The sequence below is a fragment of the Callorhinus ursinus genome, unplaced genomic scaffold (assembly GCF_003265705.2).
Source record: "Callorhinus ursinus isolate GAN/ISIS: 27379988/994484 unplaced genomic scaffold, GSC_fseal_2.0 scaffold2, whole genome shotgun sequence".
NCBI classification, from domain to species: Eukaryota; Metazoa; Chordata; class Mammalia; order Carnivora; family Otariidae; genus Callorhinus; species Callorhinus ursinus.
The window spans coordinates 78,775,890-78,800,125 of NW_027397064.1; the positions used below are offsets into that span (position 1 = coordinate 78,775,890).

The following is a 24,236-nucleotide window of genomic DNA, read 5'->3' on the forward strand; positions in this document are numbered from 1 at the left end:
CTATCCGCAGAGGAAAACAAATCAAAATTAGATTTTAGACTGTCTAGGTATTATACATTATTTACAATGTACATGTCATAAAAATATTACATTAATTTGGGCACAATGTTTCTTAAAGTGAAAAATGCTCTCCAATCTCAATCAGAGGTAAGCTACCAAACAAAATTACAACTATTCATGGGGAGCTTCTTAAAAAAATCATTTTTCAGAAAAAAAGCGTTCAGTGGTACTCTTGAAGAGCAATGCCTATATCTGAGCAAAGCTAATATACAAAAAAGGGAAACTCTGTTTAACAAGTGCACACTATGGCTATGAAGATCTGGTAGCAGCTTATAACCACTTTGCCCATAGGGAACTCCCTATGCATTCTGCCTACACATTCACCATACCAGGCACACATATTCAAAATATAAGTGAGGATCTTAGAGATATTAGGACATTATTTAAAATGTGAACCACAATAATGGGGTTTAGGCTGGAAAAAAACTGTAGTAGGTTAAGGTAAAAAATTCCGTTCTTCAGTGGGATTATGAAAATAAACTTTCAAGGGGCACCTGGGTGGCTCAGTTGGTTAAGCATCTACCTTCGGTTCAGGTCATGATCCTCGGGTCCTGGGATCAAGCCCCACATCCGGCTCCCTGCTCAGTGGGGACCCTGCTTCTCCCTCTCCCTCCCGCTCTGCCTACTTGTGCTCTATCTCTCTATCAAATAAATAAATAAAATCTTTAAGAAAAATAAACTTTCAAAATTTACCCTGAGGACTTAGCACTTATTTAGCGGATAATGAAAATTAAGGAGGAAAAAAAGAGCATGATATACTTTTAACAAAGTGACAGCTTACCTGATATGCCATTCTTGCTGGTGTTCAATAAAGCTACAGATGCTGCAGAAACTCTTTTATTGTTCACAGTCTGCCCTGATTTTCTTGAGGTACATTCTTCACTATCACTGTCCTGTAAATTTAGTAGCCTTGGCTGGAAACACTGTAGTCGACATGATCTGATATTGCTTAATATTTCAGAAAGGGACAGTCTATTTTCACAATGTTTACTGGAAGCATTGGTCCGAATGAAATTAGAAGAAAAGTCTATAGTTTGGGAAGAGCTTGTAAAACCATTCAGCATTTCAGGGTCTATCTGTTTCAGGACTGGGTCATGTTCTGTGGATATTCGGTCCATTATGACCCTGAAAAAAACAATATAAAACCAAGTATTATCTGGAAGAACTTAACATTTTCTTTATATCGTCCCCTCTAGTTTATAAACAAAAACCAGGCCAAAACAAATTGTTTACCTTCCACCTCTGCCAATTCGCCTCCTTGCAAATCCTATACATCTTCTTGGGACTGTGAGTGTTGTAAGGCAATGCCTATACCTCAACTTATCCAAATCTGCCAATTCTGAATTTTCAAATGAGTGGTTAGCTTGGTCCAAACGAGGCTGCAAAGAAAGAAATAAAATTAAAACTCATGGAGTATATCTGAAATGAAGAGAAGTTACATCATGATAAAAATAAAGTACAGCATTAGCAGGGCAATTAAAATTTAGATATAAAACTGTAAAATTGGGGTTTAAATGACATTAATAAGATAAAACTTTATAAAACTGAATAAAAAGTTCACTCACCAAAATAAATGAAATTGAATTTAATATTTTAGGGTATAGCATATATTAGAAGAAATATATCTTTAAAGAAAAATATGGCTTTTAACATCTATGTAGAAAAGTAGAGATAGTAAAGTTAGTAATGTATAGGCTTCCTATTGATATAAACCAGAAGGAAAATTGTTTTTGAACCAAAAATTTTACTTTAAGCATGTATGTATGGGTCAAGCTGACACTTCTTTATTTCTCTGGGCCTTAACATTTCTCTACCTTTTTATAATTTTCTCTTTTTCTCAGCATAACTCGTAAATAAATAACTTTCTATCTCTTCTATGCTAAACACACACACACAAACCCTGAAATGCTGGAAGTGTAGATGTTTACCATAATGCAGCAAGATAAATGGTCTCTGCAAGTTGTATCTGAAAGCTATCCTCATAATTCTATAGTTATACCTTATCTGAAACCCAAGCATTTGGGAGTGAGGGTCACTCCTGATATAATGCTGCACCAAAACTTGACTTAATAGCACAAAGCAATTTCTAAGTGTGTCAAAAAGTTTGAGTATTATTATTATATAACATATCGCCATAAAGAAAGTCTAAAAACGATTCTTTTATGTTTGATCCTTACTTGGTATGTATGCACAAGATGGACTTCCCTAAATTTTAGTAAACAGCAACAATCAAAATTTTGGGGCACCTGGGTGGCTCAGTTGGTTAAGCGGCCAACTCTTGATTTCGGCTTAGGTCATGATCTCAGGGTCATGGGACTGAGGCCCTTGTCAGGCTCCGCGCTGAGTGGGGAGTCGGCTTCAGGATTCTCTCTTCCTCTGACCCTCCCCCACTGCTTGTGTGTGCACACTCTCTCAAATAAATAAATAAATCTTTAAAAAAAAAATTTCAATTAGAGATTCTGGGCTTACCTAACTCTAGCAGTGACAGTAATTTTCGTAACTCCTAAATGAAGCTACAATTAAAGCCCAAAGTACCACTAAATTTCTAAAATTTAGAATTTTAAATTATCAATTTCCAAGTAAAGGATTCTGATATTTTTTAATAACCTCTGAAAGGACTCAGTACCTTTAAGCATCTTTTATTGGTATGTGTATAGGGGGTAGTAACTAAAAAAATGCCAATGGACTTCCCATTTTTAGATCAAGACTAAGCTACCTTGACAAGAAATATCTGTTAATTCCAGTTTACAAAAAGACTACAAAAACCAAGTTCTTACAGCATAATACTGGCATCCTGCTCGCCTCCTGAAAGCACAGGGACCATCAGGATCATTTTCTTCTTCAGGTTCTGATACTGGGGATGGTACCTAGAAAAAAGAGTCACGAGACATTCCATTTAGGAGTTACCAAAAGCCAACAGATCAATCTTTGTAATGGTCTAAAATCAGAATCTGATGACATACAGTACATCACTCCTATATTCCATACAGTAAGCAGTAAATTCCCCCAAACAGTTAAAGACTAGCACAGATTTTCTACGGTTAAACATGATTATTTGGGATGGATTAGTTCTTGCAGGAGAGTCAACAAGGTATTGTCTAATTGCTTCTGAACATGTAAGTACCTAAGAATTAGTAGAGTTTTTAATATATCCCACTTACATTTTATAAATAATGTATGTGCCCATAAACACTTTTATTTTGACAATTATGCTTCATCTACAGATGTATTTTTATGCAATAACTTTCTTTCTCTGTAATAAAGCCAAAAACTAGGAAGTAAAAAAGGCGTATGAATAGTGCTCTCCCCAAAGTCATTATAGGTCATACATTTTTCTCAAAGGGAGTTCCTTATTTCCTTACTCATTTTTTAAAAATCACTTTTTAAAAGAAGTTTTTATTTTAATTCCAGTTAGTTAACATACAGTGTAATATTAGTTTCAGGTACACAGTCTAATAAAATCACTTTTTAAACTTAGCAGATCAGAAGCAGAAAATTAGAAGAGGAAAGAAGACTTGCAGACTGGCTGCAGAGAGAAGTGATAAGCCCACAACCTGACAGCAAAAGAAAAAATAAAGACTTTCAAAAAGCTGTTATCACATAATTAAAAAGTGCCCAGAACCACATGATCTTAGATAAACATCCCTCTACAACATGAGTGGACCCCTGGGGCAACACTGATCCATTAGAGCAAACTTTATAAATGTCATAAAAAATGGATTAAATGATATACAAATATACTCTGATACAGCAGAGAAATAATATGGTTTAGATAAATTTCTACCCATATGGTTAAAATTTAAAAAAAAAAAAGTTTTGGTACTTAAGTTTCAGTAGTCTCGTAATTTCACTTTGGAGTACATCTCTTTTTCTGACAACGCTGGCTCAACCATATTTACTTGCAAATTTTGAACCTCACAAATCCCTCTCTTCCTATTTTGAGAGGAAAAATGTGTTCTCCACATTATTTCCAAACTGTGGTAATTACCACTGAGCAGGGTCATCCAGGGGAGAAAGGCATTTGTTTGAGGTTCCAATATACCTCCACCAACCCTATGGGGGAGACATAGAAACAGTAAGCTGGGGCTGATTCTTCTTCTCGGGGAACCAAGCCCCAAACCTGAAATTTGAAAGGAAATCCCAAATGTGAATTTTATACTTTGGTTCCTTTGCAGATCATCTACCTCTTCTAAAATACACACAGGGAAGTGTTACAAAGTCTTAGAAATTCTTTGCATAAAGTATACCACCCCGCTCTGTCCCGACCACCATTTCCCAGGAGTGGATTCCAGGATTTAGTCTGAGACATAGGAAGAAGAGAGTTGATATTAGGAGAATCAGAAGCATGATCAAGAAAAGACAGGGTTTTTAATTCTGCTCTGCTGCAAGTCAGTTGGGTAAGTCTGAAGTTAAAATGTTTGTTCTCTTAAGGCTCCTACTCCTTTGTTCCTTGTTTACTGGACAAAGAAGAAACATATTATTTTAATGATCTTTTCAGCAAGAAAGTCCTGATTTTTTAAGAGCTACATCCTAAATAGCTGCCTCACTGAATGACATCCAACTATACAGGTAAATACTTATTTTTTAGCAACAAGGGGATATCATTATAAAAATTAATGAGGGTTTTTAAAGACCTAGTAAAAGGACTCAGAGGAACCTAAAAGTTTCAAAATACAATTCAAAATTTTGAAATTTTCACGTGGGTTTATGGGCTGGGGACTATATGAGTAAACACAAGAATTCAGAACAGAAACAAAGGTCCTTTAATGCATGAGGACTGTATGATTAGCATGTGAGTGTGCCCTACCATCAAGGTGATGGACTGATTTCAGCAAGAAAGGAAAAGTTTCTATAGGTCATAATATCCCATGTGTCATTCTTAAAGGGCTGGGGGTGTAAAGCAAAACTTTGTAAGCTATTCTGAGTACTACCAACATAAGACTATTATTGATATATAATAAACCATGTCATATTCTTACTTGCAGTTCTCCCTCATATGCTGTTTCCTCTGCCTAGAGCCCCTTCCTACTCTTTCTATATGGAAAACTACTATTTGTTAGGACATTATTTCCTCATTCCTTCAAAATGGCCATGTCCCATGGCTCTTCAAAGCACTGAGTCTAACTGGATAATCCTTTGACAAAAACGTAATGAATTATTTCATTAAGTGCTTTTCAAGAGTGTACTAAATTAAACATACCTTTGTGCATTTGTTACAACCCAGATAAATACTAAAATATTATCTATAAATTAGTGACAGAAGAGTAAAAAAAATACATAATCTAGTCAAAGGGGACACATTTTACGTTTTTATGTAAACTCTAGATTTTAAATAGTTACAACCATAAACTTGCTTCTAGACATATCTGTAATGTTGGTTTAGAAGTTTTTTTCTTTTAAAGCAATGAAGCAAAAATGTTACAATATAATAATACATACTTGTGATATAGCATTCTCTTTAGGTTGCCTATACCATATAGAAAGGAAAAAAAAGGGTATTGCTAGAGGAGGTACTAAACTATAAATATATCTTTTAAAATTGATCCTTTAATATACAAAGGTCTTATTTTTAAAAATAGCACGTGTGAAAGTAAAATTAAGATTTTAAAATTGCAAACATTTTGCTATAAACTGTTGCAATATAAACCAAAGAACTGTCTTCACAATTTACAACTTGAATCAGTTCTTCTAAATCTTTAAAATTAAATGGTTATCACCAAACAAAGTAGCAAAATTTACATTAAAATTATAAAATAAATGCTGGTGGAATATAGTAAAAAAAAAAAAAGGAATTATTATTGGGTCAATATTTACAATTATGTATTAACTACCTTAAAATATTGATAATCCATTTCTAATAGTCTACTTTAAATATAGAGGGAAAGAATAATAATGTTCATTTTTATAAAAGGGATAACTGAAAACACCTAAATGCTCCGCAGAGAATAAATTCTACCCAACTGATAGAAAATAATGGAAAGTAAATACCATTTCAGTGGCCACATAAATAATGTGGAAAATGTATATATGCTATATAACATTAGGTGAAGAGAGTAAGAATCAAAACTAAGAGGTTAATTATGTTTTAAAATATAGCAACATAAAAGACTAAAAGGAAATGTCTTCAAAATAGTTTTAAAATAAGCACCTGTGGAAATTCATCTTCATCTGAGCTGTGAAAGTCATATTGCTTAATATCACTCTTATTGATCACAGGCAATGTCTCAGGAGTGGGTTGCTGAGATGTTATCAAAGCCTCTGCTTTAGGCTTCTTTGGGTACTTCTTCTTTTGACGAACCACATCAGAAGCCTCTTCTTTCAAAGACAAATGATGAGGGTGCTGTTTACATGACGATTTTTCCCCCAAAAGGAAGAAATGAAAATCATTTTAGAAATCATGAAAAACCTTACTGCTCTTTGAAAAACATACATTTTTACCCAGGAGGTGATTTTATTTACTGTTTTTAATATGCAAAAATTATGTGATCATAAATTGAAAGATGTTTTACTTTTTGCAAGTTATGATTAAAAATCATAATGGTAATTTGCTTTTATACTGTTATTTATACTTTAAGATGTTAGTGATTTTTAATAATTGCCCTATTATTATGCAATCCAGCATTTAGAAGTACTCAAATTCAATTTTATTTAAATCCACTGTATTAATAACTTTATTTTTAAAATAACCTGAATTAGATTATAAATTCATTAATTTGTTTCTACACTTACTTCCAATTTTTAAAAATTTCTACAGCTGGTAATTTTTTTGAGAAAAATAAGTTTATTAACTAGAAAAAAAACTTTTACTTTTTTAGAATGCGTAATTACTGCCTCAACTGAACAATAATCAAACTGTTCTCAAGTACCCCAGAACGCTGTGACAGCACTTAAGAGGCCACCTGGCAAGAGACTGACTAATGGGGTGGGTTTCCAGCCCCCCTTGCTCTCCACTCCTCAGTTGAGAAGCTCTGTTTTAACATAACAGTATTCCTTTTAATAAGTAGTGATTTACTGCCTAAAAAGTTTGAAAATGATTGTTCTAAGCACCAAAGTACAAGCAATATGAAAGTGAAAATATATTTAGGAAGTTCTATATTCTCCCATGTAGTCCACATTTTTGTTAAAACTACTGCAGCATCAAAAAAGGAACATAAAATGAAAATGTTGCTTACATGGCAAATTATTTAGTGATATAGCTAGGTTTCATTCAATGGATATAGTTACGGCATCAAAAAGAAAACTCCTACTCTTAGAAACCATCTATATTTTAAGGTGGGATGTGTGGCCAAGTAAATAAACTATGTATAATGGGGTAGAGCAACAATGGATGCAACCATATCTCTAAAACTAGTAAACAGGGTGAATGTTTATTCTTACAGATGATCAAAAATAAGAATCAATATATAACAAAAGCTGATTCTATCAGTAATTTCAGGTTGAGATTTCATATTCTATGCCTACCAATCATATACCTGAAAAAAGCATTGGTTTTTATAAAATGGATTTTAAAAATAACTTAGAGAATTACATTTATTGCATTGGTAAATTTTTGGCTATAGAGGCAAGTGTGATTTAAAAAGAAATCAGGTAGGTGGGCTAGATGCCTGTGATGAATAAGAAAGAACTTTGGTGTTTAAATTGACATCAGTTGAATAAAAGGAGGAGTCTTCCTGCTCCAAATTCTTCTTTGACCTTTAAGAGCGAACCCATGAAAAATAAGAATTGTGTACATTTTTAAAAGATGAATTTTCCACAAACACCCTATGTTGCTTTTTAAATCTTGCTACAGAGTAAAGCTCTACTATCTAAATAGTCAATACCTATTTCTTATTTAAAACTAAACTCCTTAAAGTTTTATTTTTATTATTTCTCATTGAATACTTTAATTAATGTACCACATGAATACTAAATAAATACAATTCCTTTAAGTCTAAGAGACTAAAATAATCATGGAGTCTAGCTCTTTCTATTAGGAAGAAAATAGGATCTGGAACTTATAGGACTTCTTCAAATCACTCCAAGTAGATAGCAGTTGATAAATGCTGGTTCTGGAAGTAATGATGAAAATAAGAATAACTTTCAATAGTCCCAATGAAGAAAGCTTTAATCTTAAGATTTTGATGCCTGCCACTACAACACTGGATGTGCTAAGGCTAGTGATAACAAGTAAACTTTACCCATATTCTTTAGCGAAGCAGATGGCATAGTGAAAAGCACATGGTTTTTGGTTGTTAGACCTGGACCTAAACCTTGAATCAGCCCCTTATCAGCTATATGATCTAGAAGTCATACAGGGGTAAAATCTATGTCAAAGGGCTGCTGTAAGGAATAATGAGTTAATACGTATGTAAAAATTCCTAGCAAAGAGCTTGGCAGATAGTAAAAACAACATGTTAATTACGTTTTTCCTTAACCAAACTATACTAAGATAACTGATGAAACTAGTAATTGTCTGATCAATATTACCGTATGTGTTTCTCCCCAGAGGATATTCACCTTAGTTTTACATTCTTGGACTTTGTGATGATTTCCATTATGAAGAGTTGCTGGAGTGGCATATAACTCTTTTTCTGATCTATTGATTTTCACTTCATTAAGGATTTCACCACCATAGTCTCCCAAATGATATCTTGGAAAAGTAATAAAATATAAGAAAATGTTTTATAGTTTAAAAAATAAAAACGATATTACAATGAACTGGAATATAACTAATCGAACAGAATCAACAATTAATCAGATTATTCTTTAAAAATTTACAGGAATAAAGAAGTTCATATTTGGGATTTAGTGAAAACACACCAACCAAAAAAAAACCCAAATCTCTAAGGGACACAGAAGACAAATTTCTCATATATTTAATATTTTCAAACACTGGGAAACGATGTTTAGAATGCTTACCTTAGGAATCACATAAAATTCTGTTAGGCTTAGTATAGTTTATTTAATTATACAGGAAAATGACATATTAGAGAACACATTTTTTTAAAAAAAATATTTATTTATCCATTCTAGAAACAGAGTGCATGCAGAAGGGGGCGCACAGAGGGACAGAGAGAGAGAGAATCTCCAGCAGACTTCCCACTGAGCATGGAGTCCTCTGCTGAGGGGGGCCTGACCCCAGGACCCTGAGATTATGACCTGAGCTGAAATTAAGAGCTGGACGCTTAACTGCCTAAGCCACCCAGGTGCCCCACAGACAACACATTGTTAAAATGCGCTGAAACAAAAAAATGCTTTCTACCTAGTCAGAAAATAAAATCATTTAAATATTCACTTCCCTCAAATTTTAATGGAAACTTAAAAATAAAAAGAACAGTCAAAATGATCCCCAGGTTCTTTTCTAAATAAAATCCAATGATTCTGAAAAAAAAAATTAAGTGTATTAGAGGATCTATACATATTACACACAAAAATATTCCCCAAATTTGCATCCAAACTGATAATTTACTTTTAAAAAAAAATAGTAACACAAGAATTCTTCAAAAAAATGTAGATTTTGTTTGAGAATCTATTTCAGTTGTTTTAAAGCTAGGCAAAAAACAAAACAAAACATACCATTTGGTTATATTTTGCCCATCATTTGCCTAAAGCTGTGATTAGTATATAACAGTAGCAATGTTACCTTTTTTCCACAACTTCTAAGGTTAAGTGCAATAATTCTCGTTTTGTTTTCTCTCTTCTCTTAATCATTTCCAAAATTGTTATGGCTCTACTAAACTCTCGTCTCAATTTCAACATCTTTTCATAAGAGGCTTCATCATTCTTACGATTCTATTGAAAATAATTTTAGAATAAACAATTAATCTAATTATCCACATTTCCATTTTCATTCAACAAAATCTTTTGAGAGACAAATATGTTCCATAAAAGCAAAATGTTAAATGTAGAAAATCATCTTAAACAGTAACTACATAAGAGAACCTATGTATTTAACTCTGAAAATAGAAGTGAAAGGAAATAGCTCTCAAATAAAAAAAAAAATGTTGCCCATTATTGAAAAGATGGAGTAACAGAAGGGATCATTCCAATGTAAACAAAATTTTAAAAGTCTGCCTGAAACAAAACCTAGTGTACCAGAAAATGTAGTCCATTCAAATTGTTGCAAGGTATTTTCCAGTGACAGAGAGAAACAGTTCTGTCAAATCAAGGTTACCTAAAAATAGCCAAAATGGGTCTCTATCCATGCATCCAGCTCTGTAATTGTGGGCTGGAAGGGTCAATACACAATGTAAACACGTACAATGACAAGCACAACTTCACTTCAGAAATTCAAGATGTTAACACTGAAAGTAGGATATAAAGCATCTCAAGGAATGGAATTATTATGTTTCAAGGTAATTAGCACCTCATTGCAGGGTAGAAAACTCTGAATTTCAGAGTATTGTTAAGAAGTTCCTACTCTGAAGCATAAGATTTAATTAGAACTCAGAGTGAAAGTCCGGCTTAGTAAGTAGACAAGCTCAGTTGTAATTAGCAGCATCTATTTGCATATGAAAGTTACTGTTAATATATTTTGTTTAATCAAATAACCACAGAATATTTATATTAGGTATGGAACTATTTGTTTAAAAACAGACCATTACCACCTCTCATTCTATGTATCCAGACAGACTGCACTTATGCAATCTTTGCATCTTTGAGTTAATAACGCAATATGACATTATGACCCAGCACTTGCACTACTAGAGTATTTACCCAAAGGATACAAAAATAGTGATTTGAAGGGGCACATATACCTCAATGTTATAAACAGCACTATCCACGATAGCCAAAATATGGAAAAAGCCCAAATGTCCATAGACTGATGAATGGATAAAGAAGATGATGTGTGTGTGTGTGTGTGTGTGTGTGTACATATACTTTATAAAATGAAGTATTACTCAGCCATAAAAAAGAATTGCAATGACATGGATGGAACTAGAGTGTATTATGCTAAGGGAAATAAGTCAGAGAAAGGCAAATACCCTATGATTTCACTCATCTGTTGAAGAAACAAAACAGATGAACATAGGGGAAGGGAAAATAAAATAATAACAGAGAGTGAGTCAAACCATAAGAGACTCTTAACTATAGAGAACAAACTGAGGGTTGCTGGAGGGGAGGTGGGTGGGGGAATGGGGTAAATGGGTAATGGGCATTAAGGAGGACGCTTGTTGTGATGAGCCCTGGGTGTTACATGTAAGTGATGACTCACTAAATTCTACTCCTGAAACTAATAATACACTATATGTTAACTAACTAGAATTTAAATAAAACCTTAAAAGAAAAAAAACACAATATATTAAAGAGATAACTACTAAGGACACAAACTCTGCAGGAATAAAAGCTGTTGTCACCTCATCAAGCAAGGATCACAAATATTTGGTGTGCTTGCTGATAGCAAAACAGATATGGAATATACTCTAGAAGAAAGAATTTATAAATACCCACTTTGACCATTTGAACAGTTTAAGAAATAAGGATTTATGAGCATATCCTAATTGATTTGATGTGAAAAATTACTTGTAAATATTAACCAAATCTTTTGTATTGTCCCTCTCTTTTATTGTCAAAATAAAGAATGCAATATCACATTAGAAGGAACCTGAAGCCAGGCTTCATACTGGAGGACTATAAAGGAGAAAATAAAACTTGAGAAAGATTCAGTTTTACTCTCTTTTATGTGTAGTTTCTTGTATTTGAAAATTAATCATCACCTATAAAACATAACCTAAACTAAGTCCTATTAAGGTACTGCATATTTATGTTTTAAAATGCTATGTTAATAAGTCTTTTACCTTATCAAAAGGAAATTAATCTTCTCCCCCCTTCCAGTACTACGTGACAAAACGCAAAATCTAAAGTATGGTTTTGAGCAAAAATTTTTGGCAAGCAGGCAGCAGTAATACCTTCTAACTGAAAAAAAATTAACATTAGCAAGAGCAAATATTAAAGTGTCCCCTGTAGAGAGTACTCCACAGGTCCCCTACCCTCAAAAGGCTGGAAGTCTAATGAGAATGAGCCATACAAAGATGAGTAATACAAGGCTACATGCCAGCTGAACAATATTTAAAAGTGCACCAGAACCTTTTAAGATTACCCCCCTCTTCACTAAGTGTTCCTTGTGGCCTATATGCTTCTGCCCTGTCTTAACCAGTTGCTTCTTGCTCTCTTTAGGCCCAAATAACTACCTTTTCTAACTTTTCCTTTCTCTTGTCCTGTCTTTTCTCTTTTTTTTTTACCTTTTATTTTGAAGTAATTTCAGATTTACAGTTACAAAAACAGTATAAAGAATTCCTATATATCTTCATCTAGATTGCCCAAATGTTATTATTTTACATTTACTTTATCTCTATGTATATACGTGTATTATTTAATCTATACTACCATGGACTAAATGTTTGTGTCCCCTGAAAATTCATGTTGAAACTCCAAGCTCTCAATGTGATGTTATTTAGAGGAAGGGCCTTTGGGAGGTGATTAGGTCATGAGGGTGGAGTCCTCACAAATAGATTTGTACTCTTATAAAAGAGATCCCAGAGAGCTTTCTTGCCCCTTCCACCATGTGAAGACACAGCAAGGTGACTTATGAACCAAGAAGTAAGCCCTCACCAGACACTGAATCTGCTGGTACCTGTATATCAGACCTCCTAGCCTCTAGACCTGTGACAAAGAAATCTTTGTTGTTTAAACCACTCAGTCTCTGGTATTTTTGTTAAAATAGCCTAAATGGACTAAGACATATACATGAATGTATATAAAAACATACACAAATACGTAAAATTAGCAGTCGTATTTAAAAAAAAAATGAGACCAGTTGAATATATACTGCCCCTTCATCCCTAAGCACTTTAATACAGACTTTCTAGAAACAGTGATACTCTTATATAACCAGTACTAGTATGGAAATCAGGAAATTAACATTGACTTTATTCATATTTCACTAATTGTCCCACCAATGTCCTCTATGGCAACAAATATAACTGTTCAATATATTTTTATATATTTATGTAATCGTTGCCATAAAGGACATTAGTGGGACAATTCTTATTATTAAATTCACTCATAATGGCAAATTTTTTCCTGGTCTAGGATCTGATTCAGGATTACAACTGTTTTAGTTGTCATGTCTCTTTCATTTCCTATGATTTGGAATAGTTCCTTTGTCTTTCTACAGTGATCACGATCTTGACATTTTTTAAAAAGATTATTTATATGAGGGGGAGGAGTCTTAAGCAGACCCCACACTGAGCACGGAGCCTGACGCAGGACTCCATCCCACGACCCTGAGATCACGACCTGAGCTGAAACCAAGAGTCAGCTGCTTAACTGACTGCGCTATCCAGGCACCGCCCCATGATCTTGACATTTTTAAAGAACAGAGGCCAATCATTTTTGTAGGATGTTCCTCAGTTTGGGTTTCTTTGATGTTTTTCCATAATTAAATTCAGGTTATATATTCTTAATAGGATTATCACAGAAATGATTTTTGTATCCCTCTCTTGTATCAGGAATTAAATGATACTACCTTGTTTCTCATCAAATTTCCTCCCAATAGTTTATTATTATTACTATCATGGTGGTTTTCAAACTTCCTCATTCCAGTGACACTTGGAAGTTAAAATTCTTCTGTAACAAAAAGTGTTCTCTTTTATCAGTTAATCTACCAAGCATCCATTCATCCATCTATCCATCCATTCATTTATATTAGTATGGACTCATGGGTTACTTATATACTCTATGGGTTATTCATTACTCTATTTATTTTGACACTTCAAATTTTCCCACATCTGGTTAGTAGAGCCCCCCTTCAAACTGGCTCTTCAGGCCTTCTGACATTGGTCCAACATTCTTTAATCTTCAATCAACAGTCTTACTTCCTGGCACAGCAGAATGTTCTAAGCTTATCTTTATACTTTCCTAGCCCTAGACCTGGAAACACCATTTTACTAAGAAGCCCTGGTTCCTTTTAATGGAAATTGGTATTTAAAAATCAGGCTCTACATGCTAGGCATGGTCACTGCTCTTGAGCATCATTGCTTCTAGACCCTCTCAGCAAACAGAAGAAATACACCTGTAATATATATATATATACATATACACGCACAGATCTATTATCTATTTCTGACTCTCTATAAAAACAGTGAGTTCATACTGAAACTTTTTCCATGCTTTTAAGATGGCCCTATCCCTGCTTTCAAATCCACTCACTTCCTTCCTCACAACGGTCTCTGCTCTGGACCAACTCTTTTCTCCCTATTCCCAGTTACATATTATAGTTCTGACCTACTGCCAAATCTCTAGGAAGTGGTTCTCAAACTGCTGCACTTTATATATTTTTATTTTTTACTTTCTCAAATTGCTGCACTTCAGAATTAACTATAGATTTTTTTATAACCAAGGATAATTCATAGGAGATTGTTTTATGGAGCCAGACTGAGAACAACTACTGAGTTTCCTCTCCTGTCTATCTCGTTTATTCTGGGCCACACAGAGGGAGGAGAGAAAGCACAGATGTCAACAATTGTATCTATGGGGTTAAACATATTAAACACACATGCTGAGTCAAGACTTCCCAATCAGTGCTTTCAGACAAGCTGGTGCCTTAAGATGGTCTCATTTAAGAATGTCCTTAAGTACTTAACCACTTGCAAATTAAATATTAGTGAATTAAAATTAAATTCTAGACTGCCAAGCAAGTATTTCAGAAGTCCTTTATTTTAGCACCTTTGTATCTAGCTATACACGTGTTTTCAATTTTGTGGAAACAGAAAAGGAAGTAGAGAACCTTTGTTAGCTGTATTCATTTTTGTATATCCCAATGCTTGCCCACCTCTGGAACACCTAGGGGTATTTACTGTTAACTGCGTTCCCAACTTTCCTATTTTGAAACACAAACATTTCTAAGCAGTATTAGTGTGCATGAAGGGGTCTCTGGTCCCACAACTGAAAACAGAGAGGCATAAAAAGACTACCAGAAAAGAAAATGTACCACTCTGCAGAGGAAGGTGAAAGTAACAGGTAAGAGAAAGTGTAGAAATTGGTGTGTCAGGAAAAAGTGGTACTAGTTATTGCACAATGGTGAAGCACGTAAACACAGGAACCCATTCTAGCAATTCTCAATATACACTGGATAGAAAAGAGTGATTTAACCTATTTAAGAATTAAACCAATTTAAATATTTAGAATATTCTTTTACACGTCCATAAATACTGTTAATTTTAAGTACTTCTTACCCTCTCACTAAAAGAAGTCCAATGGTATTCTTCCTTCAAAAGACATTGCTAAAAGTCTATGTTTTGCAATATATCTGAATCAATTGCCTATATTTATAAACTTACCTCATTTTAGTCTTTTCTAAAAGCAAGACGTTAAATCTTCATAAAGTATCTTAGATTTCCTTAGCCAAATTGAAAACTTAGCCCGGGTGAGGGAATGTCATCTACACTTGGGAAATCCAAGAAAGACTTACAGAAAATGGTTGTTAACCAGCAGGAGAATTTCTCCTAATATATACTGTTCCTGGCAGCTGTTATGCTTCACAGCTGTTATACTAACAACTGACAAGAACAAGCTTTTAATGTTAGGAGAAACAGGAATCCACAGAAAATGCTTTGCCTCCAAATCGTAATTCCTCATGGCTTTTACATTTACATGTTCTAATTTTTTACATGTTAGAGAATGTGTTACTATGTATGGTGTTTACTGTTAAATATGAGAAACGGAAGACAGGGAATACCCCCTCCGAAGTAATACCTTCCTGTGTACCATATCATTCCACATGAGACCCTTTTTCTCTTACTTAAAATTCCAGCTCACACTGCTTCAGAAAGGCAGATGGGGATAAGTTCATCAATTTGAAATTTGACACAATGGACAACTCAGAAAAGAAGAAAAACATTCCACTGTTACTTTTGACTACTGGCAGAACAGGCTTAAAAATGAACTTTTCCCTACTTCCCATGACCCCATAGTAGCTGGAAGCAGTAAAGTCCATTTTTATTTGCAAGAATTGGAATGTGGTTTCCAAAGGAGCTATAAGCTCTTAAGCTTCCTAAACAAGAGGGTATGTATAGAGCGTATATATAATTTACTGAATAACTCAAATTTCTGAGGTACATAAAGATACATAATTCCTTTTACTACTTCAACTGCAAGTCTGAAACAGTATAAGCAGTAGACTTATAAAGGGCATGGGTATTAGATATTATACCAATAGAAGCTGACCAATGGAAGCTACTGAAGAGCAGGATTTCTAACATTAGGTTTAACAATGTTATTAGCTCCCCTGTTATGTTCAAGGTATTCAAAATTATGGAACTTATTAGCAGAAAAAAAATTGGTCTTAAGTACTATTAAGGAACACTCAATTAAATCTAATTTGCACATTACCTTTCGAGTTTGCATTTTCTCTGTTCTCCTCCGAAATGCAACATAAGGGTCATTGTTGGTAGAGCCGTCTCTTTTCTCTTGTTTTATCTGAGGAATGAGGGACGGCCCCCTGCAGTTTTTACGTTTTCTTACCCAGTAGTCATACACAGCTTTAATAAGGTAATCATCTTCGTTTAGCAGCAGTTTTGCTTCCTGAAGTGTTACAAGCTAAATGAAAAATACAAATTGTCATCAACTATAAGGTTTGAAAAAGAGAAATCAAAGTGAAGCTCTATATACCTATAGAAAAAATGTGATCAGTCTAACAATTATGATCAGACATCATGATGGCAGAAAACACAATTCAATTTTGAAATTTTACAAAGAATTTATTGATAAGGAGATTTATCTAAAAATTTATATTTTGCTCTGAGAGGTAGTAAGTACCACAACTTAAAATATTTAAGAAGCCTAAATGAACAACAGTTGGAAAGACTGCAACACATTTATGCCTGTTAAGTCTTGGACTAGAATATATATCTAGGGTCCATCAAAATTCTGATATTCTGTGATTCTACACATTTGAAGATCTACTAGTTTTCAACAGTCTAACAGATTTTCTGTGCTTTTGTTTTTCAACAAAAACTAGAAGATACAGGTTTTTTTTTCTATCTCCCTGTAAAATGAAAGATGAATATTCTCCACTATATTGCAAATAATATAAAAAGTTCCTTTTAAGATTGTAAAAGAACAAACTTAGCATGTTTCCTGAAGTTTCAACACTATACAATTTTGAATTTCTTGTACTAATTACATATAAAGGCAATTCCTCTGTCCAAACTGGTTAAGTACTAGAGAATCCTTGTTCTCAACACCCATTCTGCTAATGACATAGTTATGTCTGGAACAGTGATCCTAGGATGGTTCCTCTAGGAACTCTCACACTGATATTTCAGGGATCTACTTCTTTATCAATGCAGTCAATGTAATGTTGACATATCTCCAACTAAGGTTTGTAAAAATTTGCTTGGTCACATGTTTCCTTACTGCTTGTGAAGATCAAATAGACCGATCAGGTTTAGGAGGATGGATTATGGGTTAACCATATCCATTTACAGTGAACTCTAGAAAAAGATAATGGAGTTTTAAGGCTGGAAAACCTCAATGAAGTACATCTCAATCTTTTTACTTTTATCATTTTGGAGATGAAGATTCATTTTCAAAACAAGTTGAGATATCTCCTAAGAAATGTTTTCCTAAAACCTGGAAATGAAAGGGAAAATTTTCTCTCTGAAACTGTAAGATCAATATAGGAACTGACCTGAGGGTTGTATGAAGTCAACTGAAGATAGCATGACCAACCAAATAAATTTCTGAGATCTGATTGTTCATACTGGTATAACTTCATGGAATAAATGCTATGATCATTGGACTTTCAGTCCTATGATGGTGATTACCAGGGCTAATTGGTTGGTTTCTTATTATAATCTGGCTGCCAAGACTGGCCACAGGAAGAGAATACACTGACAATGACAACTCAAGTATTCTAGTCCATGTAATGATTACATTTAATGCAATAAAACTGTATGTGACTATAGTTTGGCTTATTCAATGTCTCAGTGAAGTCATCTTAAATGCATCTGAAAGGCTGAGTAACTTGGTCTCTAAAGTGGAGGGCCAGAGCCTGGAACAAGAGACCTAACCAAAAGAACCAATATTTCCAAACATCAACTTTAAATGGGCATCTTTGTTAGCTGAAGTTCTCTGGAATAGGCCAGAGTCTACAATGCCAGTGGTAGAATAAGAACCAAGCCTTCTGGATCTAATAAAATTCGACCTCATGCTTACAGCATCATAACATCACTGGCAGCTTTCGTGTGCTCTGGGGACCAAGGGAAACAATGCTGTGATATGCTACACATCTTCAGCTCTTTGGTCATTCTGCTTCTGATAAAATTTTGGAACCTTCACTAATTATATCAAGAACATACTCTAACTTTAGAGTGGAGAGGAGGATAGGTTTCTTCCTATGAAGCCACAGAGCAGTAGTAAGTTTCTTATATAATATTATCAGGATAACACCGCTTCCTATCCTCCTGAAGGAGATGTAAGGGGATTAACACAGCATCAGATTTCCTTCTCTGGCGCTTCTTGCTCCTTTTACAAAGGTCCTTCTGCCTGGTTGATAAGTACCCTCTTTATATGTCAGATAATAAGAATTCAATACACTGTTTATAATTAAACATCCTGACATTTCTTTCCAATGTTAACTATATTTCTCAGTTGACTGATGTTTTTATGTTGCTATAAATTTTTATTTTATTGGGTAATCTGAGTTTTAATCATTCTGTTAAAATTATCTTTAGCAGGATCACCTGCATCATTATCACAATGACAGCATCAATTTGAGTGGGCAAGAACTATTTGCAGATAAAGTAGTCCCAAATTATTAGGACACAGGATTAAGATTCCACAAAATCAGAATCCTACTACTTTTCTACCTTAAGAAAAAAGTTCTGCCATTTAGCACTTTCTCTACTAAAAAGCAGTGGAAACCAGTATTTACTTGACAAAAAGGTCAGTAAAATTTATTATTTCTAAGATACCTCTGAGTTGTTTGATTTACTTACTTTGGGGGCTTGGAGATGAGATAAAAATTACTCCACTAGCTGGGCTTTTCTTCTAGATTGCCACTAGCTTCATGAGGACAAGGATCACTTAGTTTGTTTACATACAGATTCATGGTTCAGCAATATCAAGAAATACATTTATAATACAAAAACGAATAAATTATATATAAAAAGTAATGTTTTAAAAATATAGTCAGTTAAGCAATAAATACTTAAAAACTACTATCAGCCTATCACTGTGTTGTATACGTTGTGGGTAAATTAGGAAAAAAATTTCAAGATAAAATTACTACCAACAGAAACTTAAAATATGGCAATCAAGGCACAACAAATACAATTTAAACAATAAGAGAACAATGTCAGAACTTTAGAACTCAGTGCATTAAGATAAAGGACAGAACCACAAAATATTCCATCTGGGAGAGCTTGTGCTGGTAGCTTAAGATACAAGTATAAATTCTGAGGACAGATACTGAAGGAAATAGCAACATGATGTAGAGGAAGAGGAGATGAATTAAGAAGAAAAAAATCTGAGAAACGTGGAGGTCAACAGCATCCAATACCATGGGGTTATTTAGTAGGATACAGGCTGAAATGGATGGATGACAATGAGAAGGCCATTGGTGACATGGGTGCAATCAGTATACTGAAATGCATTAGAGTAGGAGTAAAAGTTAAAATATGTCTAATCTTTTTAAAACGTGACTGACCAAAAAAAGAAAAAAAAAAAAAGAGAGACACAAAGGGTGACAATATATAGAGAAAGATGGGGTGAAATGAAAGGGTTCTCTTGGAAATAGGGACCCTTCGCACATTTTTGGGCAAAGAGAGAGAGACTGAAGAAATGAGAGAAGAGATAATTAAAGATGAAATATGCAAGGAATATACACGTGCATTGAGGAAGAAATTAGAAATTTAGGGACTGATGGAAAAGGGATAAAAAACATATCGTTGTGAATTTTGGGAGTCACTGAAGAGATAAGGAATATGATAAAGGATCATGTGTAGTTAAGAGAGTATGTCAGAAAAGTTACACTTGAGAGGTCTGTGGACCATCTAGGTGGAAATGCCAACAGGTAGCACGAAAAGAGAAAAAACAAAGTCCTGGAGCTTGAGAAGGAGGTCAAGGGTAAGGATATATGTATTATTACCTCACAAAAGTCCTCGCTAAGGTGATATTAACCCCAAACACATAGGATAAGAATACCAAGGACAGAATTTCAAGAAACTCTGATGTTTGTGTAGGAATTAATGAAAAGGACTCGGTAAAAGACAATTAGAAGGAATGATCACAGAAAATAACTTAAAATATCAGAAAAGAATAAAGTATATTCAAAAGACCAAAGGTGATGAGTTTGAAGAAATAAGGAGAGCTCAATTAAAATAAATGAATGGGGACTGAAAATAATCACAGTATTTGACAACAGGAATTTTCAGTAATGACTTCATTGCAGCAATCAATACAGAATGACGGGGGCAGAAGCTGTGTCTCAGTATATCTTTTATGTCTTCTCTACCAACCTAATAAATACTGCTTTAAAAACAATTTTTTAAAAATATTGCTTTAACCACAAACGTGATTCCTTGCTTTGAGATCTGCTACTATGTCAGCTGCCAAAGAGGAAAAATAAAGAAATCCATGAATCCACAATTCAGGCACCTGGAATGAGAACAGTCTTTGGAATCTTTAATCCTTAGTCCTAATAACAGTACCATTATCTTTCCCTAAGATGAACCTCCACCTTTGTCTACAACACTGCTGAAAGCATGTACTATCATGCTCTGAGCTTACCCAGTTTTAGGGTTTAAAAGCCTGTCACTGAGCAAAGAGAAGTAAAATACGATATTTTACTGATTGTATGTGAACCATTAATTGTATTGTTCACACATGGGCTTTTTGTTTATCCTGCCCCCACTTAGATAATAAACTCCCCAAGGGCAGAACTTGCTCACCTAAGTACTAAATAACTATTACTGACAGAAATGAAACAAAGCAAATTACAGAACAGAGAGCTGAAGGCTTCACCACCAGTACTTTCTGAGCAATCATGGAAAATAGCACAAATACCAAAATAAAGACTAAACTTAGGACTGCTAGAAAAGTTTGCCTATTAAGAAGAAAAATGAAATCACACTTAATGCCAGTGATCAAAATCTTAGGAAAACTGTGAGAATAAAAATATTTTTGATATTCAATCTGATAATTAAAACAAATTTCAATAAAAAAAGTCAAGCTCTCAAAAAACCAACTAAGCTGAATTTTACAAAATTCAGTTTTCAATGTACTTCTTTCGATTGCACATCAAATATTACTTTCCATCCAAATGGGGGTAAAAGACTAGTAGAAAGACTAAATATGCAGCAAAGTCCTTTCACAAAATGGAGAAGTTTTTAAAAATGTTCTGAAGAGCTGGTAATGCTTCAAGGACTTAAGTTGGGAGGTAAAGGAAAATAATGAATTTGTAATGGATAAACTAGTGAAAAGTGTTTACAGTCTACTGTAAAACATTTATTTATTTCTGTAACTTTTTACTACATTAATAACAATTAATATATTAATACACCACACAGGTACACCAAGAAATTATTTTTAAAAATAGTTTATTTTTTAAATCCAATTACAATATCTATACATGTTCATAACAGTAAATTTGGAAAACAGAAAAACAATAAAGAACATAAAAATCACCAATAATTCTACCACCTAAATAGAACCATTACTGGTATTTTGTTGGGCTTTCATCTTTCATTCAATGCACACATATAAATGTAAATGCTTTAAATGAATCTCAGAGTTTTGTACTTAAACAATTCTGTATCCTTTTTTTGAACTCTAACATTAGATATGAGCAATTTCCATTGATATTCAAAATAGTTTTTAATGGCTGTGTGATATTCCATCCTACAGACAACTTGTAAGTTATTCTGAACATCCTTGTTCAAAAATCTTTGACATTTTCACTAATTTTTTTTTTTGAGAATGATTCCTAGAGGTAGGATTACTAAACCAAAAGGCAAAAACATTTTAAGGTTCCTGACATCTGCTGCCTAATTGCTTTCCAAAAAGACCATACCACTTTCAGTTCTCTATACCATGTTTAGAATGACCCACTAAAGAAAATTATTCCCTTGTGAATAATTTTTTCCTCACTTAAAATTTTAAATAATATATAAGTAAAACTAAAATACATCTAAAATGATAATGGGTACCTTAATAAATTTGAGCAACTAAGAAGGATTTGGTATGAGATATCTACCTTAGAGACACAACCAAGCAAATTTAGCCTATGAAAAGGATCAAGAAGATGTTATGTAGCATTACAGCTAATATTATTTTTATATACAAACAAGAAGAAAGGTCAGAATAGTACTCTACATACTCCTATTCAAAGAAATTATGCTTAAGTATTCAGTTCAAGGAATACTGTGAACAGAAATTCTAGGATGTCAGGAAAATTCAAAAGACAGTATAATACAATATACTCAGATCTAAAGGAAATGCAAAATAAAGTTGCTAACTGGATTAACTGTAAGACAGGAGACATTTTTACAAGGTACAGTACCTGATTAGAACTGGCTTTTTCAAGTCTGTCAATCATAATTTCAAATTGCAAAGGCTTAATTTCCATCTTTCTGTTAAGTCTATTTAATAAGGTTTCATCTTCTGAATCCATATCATAATCTGGTTGCTCGTTGTCTAGATTAAAGGCTAGAAAAGAAAAGAAAAATTCTTCAAACTGAGGAGAAATTATGGAGTTATACAGTGTTTATATTTGACCACAGAATACTTCTAAATCACAATGCATTGACCAAAGAGGAGCTCATGAACTGACATCTAAAAACTGGTTCCAGAGTACACCTGAAACTAATGTAACATACACTTTGTGGCAACTATTGTAAAAAAAACAACAAAAAACTAATAAAAAACAAATTAAATTGGTTTCAGAGACTAAACACACAGTGGAAGAAAAAAAATCTTAATTCATATATGACTTAAAGTTTAATAGAACAGTAAAAGCAGTAACTAACATTAATTTATTTTAAAAATAAAGGATCACAACAACTACTAAACAGGAAAAAATATTTGCAAATGACATATCTGATAAAGGGTTAGTATCCAAAAATATATGAAGAACTTATCCAACTCAACACTAAAAAACCAAACAATCCAACTAAAAAAGAGGCAGAAGACATGAACAGATATTTCTCAAAAGGCACACAGAGAACAGACACATGAAAAGATGCTCAACATCACTCATCACCAGGCAAATGCAAATCAAAACTACAAAGAAATCACTTTACACCTGTCAGAATGGCTAAAATAAAAAACTCAAGGAACAATAAGTGTTGGTGAGGATGTGGGAAAAAAGAACCATCTTGCACTGTTGGTAGGAATGTAAACTGGTGCAGCCACTGTGGAAAACAGTATGGAGGGGAGGAAGACCAAGATGGCAGAGGAGTAGGAGACCTAAATTTTGTCTGGCCCCAGGAATTCAGCTAGATAGCTATCAAACCATTCTGAACACCTACAAATTCAACAGGAGATTGAAGAAAAGAATAGCAGCAACTCTCTGAACAGAAAAGCGACCACTTTCTGGAAGGTAGGACGTGGGGAAAAGTGAATCCAAGGTGGTATTTGGGAAGATAGACCACGGAGCCTCTGTCAGACCAGCAAGTGATAGAGCAGCTGGGCACAAAATCAGAACTTTTAGAAGTCTGCTCCACTGAGGGACGTCACTCCCGTGGCTAAGCAAGGGGTGGAACCCTCACTGGGACAGTGTGGTCTCCGGATCCTCGGGGTCACAGAAAGACTGGGGGTGCCTGAGTGCGGCAGAGCTCCCGGGTATCAGAGCAGGGAAGCCAGCTGCAGAGACAGAGCCGAGGCACAGGCTCTCAGCTCGGGGTTGCCATAAACCGTGATCCGTGGCTCAGTAGGGCCACTGCTCCTCCAGCAGGGACCCAACTAGTGGCAGATCCAGGGAGACTCCCCTTCCTCCCCGGGGAGGAGCGGCACAGGAGTGCACTGCAGGCATCTGCTGGGTTTGGAGACCCCACACAGGGTCGGGTGCCAGAGACAGAAATGCTCGGTCACAGGCTGGGTGAGCACGGAGTGTGGCTGGAGACAGGGGAGACCGGAGTGACTGACTGCTTTTCTCTGGGGGCTCACTGAGGAGTGGGGCCCCGGGTTCTCAACTC

The 24,236-nt window shown here is 34.4% G+C and overlaps 1 protein-coding gene across 2 annotated transcripts in view; it reads right to left on the bottom strand.

Moving 5' to 3' along the window:
• Positions 1-24,236, bottom strand: part of EPC2 (enhancer of polycomb homolog 2) — a 121,994-nt gene that overhangs the window by 13,423 nt on the left and 84,335 nt on the right. For both annotated transcript variants that reach the window (XM_025856172.2, XM_025856165.2), the window contains exons 3-10: positions 22,604-22,749; positions 16,432-16,638; positions 9,683-9,831; positions 8,557-8,689; positions 6,209-6,400; positions 2,838-2,927; positions 1,294-1,439; positions 842-1,185 (exon numbers count right to left, since the gene is read on the bottom strand). In XM_025856172.2, the coding sequence (XP_025711957.1) occupies positions 842-1,185; positions 1,294-1,439; positions 2,838-2,927; positions 6,209-6,400; positions 8,557-8,689; positions 9,683-9,831; positions 16,432-16,638; positions 22,604-22,749 (1,407 nt within the window). The remainder of the gene's footprint in view (positions 1-841; positions 1,186-1,293; positions 1,440-2,837; positions 2,928-6,208; positions 6,401-8,556; positions 8,690-9,682; positions 9,832-16,431; positions 16,639-22,603; positions 22,750-24,236) is intronic.